The 4,014-nt window shown below is 40.9% G+C and overlaps 1 protein-coding gene across 1 annotated transcript; it reads right to left on the bottom strand.

The window, feature by feature from the left end:
* Nucleotides 1–303: 303 nt before the first annotated feature.
* LOC103807556 (chromosome unknown open reading frame, human C4orf19) lies at nucleotides 304–2,327 on the bottom strand. Its single transcript, XM_009080288.1, has 2 exons — nucleotides 2,296–2,327; nucleotides 304–1,243 (listed from the first exon to the last, which is right to left on the bottom strand). The coding sequence occupies exons 1-2, from the start codon at nucleotides 2,325–2,327 to the stop codon at nucleotides 304–306; spliced, it is 972 nt and encodes a 323-aa protein (XP_009078536.1).
* Nucleotides 2,328–4,014: the final 1,687 nt, after the last annotated feature.

Raw genomic sequence — 4,014 nt, 5'->3', positions numbered from 1 at the left:
AGGGAAACATTTGCATGAGTCCAGGTGAGGTGCATGTACAGTGGAACATTCTGTGTGGGAGAAATGATGCTATGCCCTCCTGGCTGACCTCACAGAAAAGAGTATTACCATAGGGAGCACTTCTGTACCTCAGGCAGTAGAAATTAAAAGACTGTATAAAACAGCTGATGGGACAGAAGCTTAGTCCCAACTCCTTTTATATATGCTGTTCATAACAGCTCTCCATGTGTGCTGTACATGTGTTCATATAGATCCAGAAATAAAATCTGGATCTTACCCAGTGTGTTAGAAAGAAACCTTCATCTAGTACTCATTGTCATCTTCCAGGTCTTCCCCTGCAGTTGCAGCTTCCAGTGCAGCCAGAGCTGCTGCAATTTCTGCATCTTCCTCCTCAATTTTTCCATTGATGTCTTTCTGGTTGGGGGGTGTGGGTGCCTGTGTGACTTTGGTAACAGCCACGGCAGTGATACCACCAGTAATGCCCTCACTCAAACCTGCAGAGTCAGTTTTAAAAGATTCAGTACTGCTCTCCTTCACAGGTGAAGGTGAGCTGACACAAAGGTCCTGGTCCTGTATTGCTGAAGAACCAGTATTTTGGTCTGTATGTGCACAGTTGACTGAAAAGTTGTCTTTTTCAACATAGTTCCCAGTTTGATTGCTGTTTGGGGGATAATCAGTACCTGGTAGTCGTATGGCATTGTTTTGTGTCTCCAGTATTGTGCTTTCTTTGAGAAAGGTGCTGTCTTCTGCAGACTGGGAGTCTGGAATACTGTTAGGCACATTGCAGGCTGCCTTCCTCTGGCTGCCTGTCTCTAGGTTGAGTTCTTGGCCAGACCTGTTTGATTTGGTGTGAAAGTCTTTACTGCTGGCTGAAGAAGCCTCTAAGTGGCTGGAGGTTCCCTTTTCACTGGTGTCTTTCACTGGGTTTGTGTTGGGATTGAGCATGGAGTGCCCTTCAGCACAGGAGTTGCCACCATTGACTGCAACATCAAGCTTTGCAGCACACTTCACAAGGACAACCTCTTGAAAATTGTCTCCTCTGTGGTTCCAGAGAGTTTCTTTTGTATTGTTTACTGGATCTTTATTTTCTGTTCTGTTTAGCTCATCTTTCTGGAGTTCATTTTTCTGTTCTTCATTTTCACTGTTCTCTTGGAATTTATTGCTGTCTTGTACATTGTGTTTGTAGCTGTTTACTTCATGGATACATCCAGGTGATTGTACTTCTTCTGGATCAAAAATATAGCTGGAGTAAGGAAAATTTGTAAAGGAAATGTTAACTATGATGTTAGGCAATATAATCAGTAGAAAAGATGAAGTTTAATTTTCAAGCTGGTGGTCTTGAGAAACTAGTGTCACAGAACTTTACCTTGGGTCTGGAGAGTGAGTTACAGTGAATGGAAATGCTGAACTGTGCTGTGGGCTGCTGTCTCCCAGGACTGATCCTAACTAACCCCTGTACTGAGACTCACCAGGAGCATAAGGAGGATATTAGAAAACTGTGTGCTGGTTGTTGGTTGTTTCCAGCTTTACTTTCTGTTTTCTCTGGGGAGCTGGTTAGCCAATGAGTAGTCATCATATGGATTGTTAATATGTCCTCATTGCTAAAACACCTCACTTTTTTCCTGGTGTTCTTCCCTCAAGTCTCTTGTCCTTTTTTTTTTTTCTCCCCTCCTGATTTATCTTTTTCCTCTCATTCTGTATTTTCCTTGACTTACCTCTTCCAGAGCCTCTCTCTTTTCTTTATCCCCCCTCTTTGTCTCATAGCACCATTTTTCTTTCCCACTTCCTTACCTGTTCTACAGATGTGGCCAAGAGAAAGTGTAATCCTCAAGTGGGACTGAAATGTGGTCTTTCTAAAACTAGCTAGTCTTCCTCTCTAGGGAGGCTTTTAATATAGGAATTGTTCCCACAACTAATTACATTTAAAAGCTGTGATGGAATCAAGGAACTGTAGTTCATTTTCATTGCTTAGGAGAGAGGGAAGATCTGACAAAGTCTGTGTTCATTGTTCTACTGAATTGAGGGAAACTTGTGCTACCTAAATGAGAAAAAGCTTTCCTAAAGAAGAGTTTTCAATGCCACACAATTTGTTCTGTGTGGTAGAAATTAGAGAAATGGACCTTAATTACAGTAAATCGAAAGGACATGCACAGAGAATCAATATGCCTAAGCTTAAATTTGAAAAAACTCCAACCATTCAAATAGGCTAATTTAAGCAACAGGTGTAGGGGAACACAGACATATGTTTTAATGCTTTTCTTTTATTCAGGCTAAGCAACTCTTGTTCTATTGTACCTTTGTATCATTTTGCAGCACCTGCACCCCATCTGGATTTTCTTTAATCTGAAAAGAGAGAGAGGGGAGGGAAGGCAAGGGAGAGAGGGAGTGAGTGAAGCATAATGAAATTAATGTATGAGCAATTGCATTGAAAATGATGCTCATATTTATCAGCTAAAAAGAAAGATGTCTATATAAGAATGGGTGCAGTACAGTTTGAGGTCTTTCTGGGTTGCTGTCTTGCATTGGTAATGGCCTTTTGTTGGGGAAGGATTAAAAAATTCTTAGATAGTGCTGTTCACCCAGAATAGTTGCCTAAGCCATTTTATGATTTGGAGACCTCTAAGTAGTGGGTGTGGGTTTTCTTTGCTTTGTTTTGGTTTTTTTCCTAGATTTTTTTTTTTTTTTTTGCATTTGGCAGCTCTCAGTGGAGTTCTCTTCCATGAATTTGTCCAGTTGTTTTCTGAAACAGTAATCTGCTGGCATCTGCCCCATCCTTTATTCAGTAGTTTCACAGCACAGCCTTGCCTGTGTGCATAGTCACCTGGTTTTGTTTGACTTGAACCTAGTCCTTACTAGCAGTATTTGGTGCCTTTTCATTCTTGTGTTAGAACAGGTAGTGACCATCATGTGCTCTTGTCACTATACTACAGGTCCTGTACTGCCCCTTCAGTTCAGATGTGCAGTGAATCCTCATCTATTTAAATTTAGTTACACATACTGACATCGTTCCATGCCTATAAATTGTCCTTGTGGGGCTCTCTGAGTCTTTTGCATTTCAACATCCTTCCGAAATGATGTGTGGGAACCACAAATGCAGAACTCTCAAGGTGTTTGGAACCACAGATTTATTCTTTCTTGGTATCTCCTTATCTCCACTCACTTGGCTCTGTGACAACTACTGAGCACTGAGGTGACTTTTTTGTGGAACTATGTCTCGGACACAGAAAAATTGCTGGGCTTGGCATTTTATTATATGCAGTGTGTTGCACCTGCACTTTACTACAGTAAATTCCAGAGTTTGACTGCAACTGGCAAAGTGTTTGCATTTTGCTACATCTTTGTGTATTGCATGTGATTAGTGTATGTATGTCATTGTCTGACCCAGTGAGATGCTTAGAACTATGACATGGTTCTTATGCCAACAGTTTTTGTTGTGGGAAGAAATGACTGCTAATTTGAGCACTTTCCTGTTCTGAACCTAAACTGAAGTCACAGATTTGAACATCTTAAACTCCTAGAAAAACCAGTGGGTTGAGGCTATCTTAGTTCAAGTTAATCAAGTCAGGTCAGGTTGTTTAATATATTTTGTCCATTGTTATTCAGGCTTTTTATCTTGAGATGCTCTACAACCTTGCATACTTTTGCCATTGCCTAAGGACAGTAGCTCACTTTCCATAAAACAAAAATTGATGATGCAAGGTCAGGGTACTTTCTGCACTCATTTATTCACAGAACATCCAAGGAAAGTAGTATGGATTTATTCTTACCAGGTATGGCCTGAACTGCACACCAGTGATTATGCTAGCAGAAATTTAAAGCAAAACTCTGTTGTGTGGGTTTATTGTCTCACTTTTCTTTTCCTTCAAAAATCCAACTACCTCTGATGTTAGCACTGAGTGAAATACCTGATGTCAAGTCTCTTGTTTCTGGAGCCTCTAAGGGCCTACTGGTTTTAGTAGGGTATAGCAGCTGGTTTTAGCCAGGGAGTGGAATGAGAGCTGTGTGTTCTCATCC

This window comes from Acanthisitta chloris, unplaced genomic scaffold (genome assembly GCF_000695815.1).
Source record: "Acanthisitta chloris isolate BGI_N310 unplaced genomic scaffold, ASM69581v1 scaffold18898, whole genome shotgun sequence".
Classification (NCBI taxonomy): Eukaryota; Metazoa; Chordata; class Aves; order Passeriformes; family Acanthisittidae; genus Acanthisitta; species Acanthisitta chloris.
This window is presented reverse-complemented; position numbering and strand designations above follow the sequence as displayed.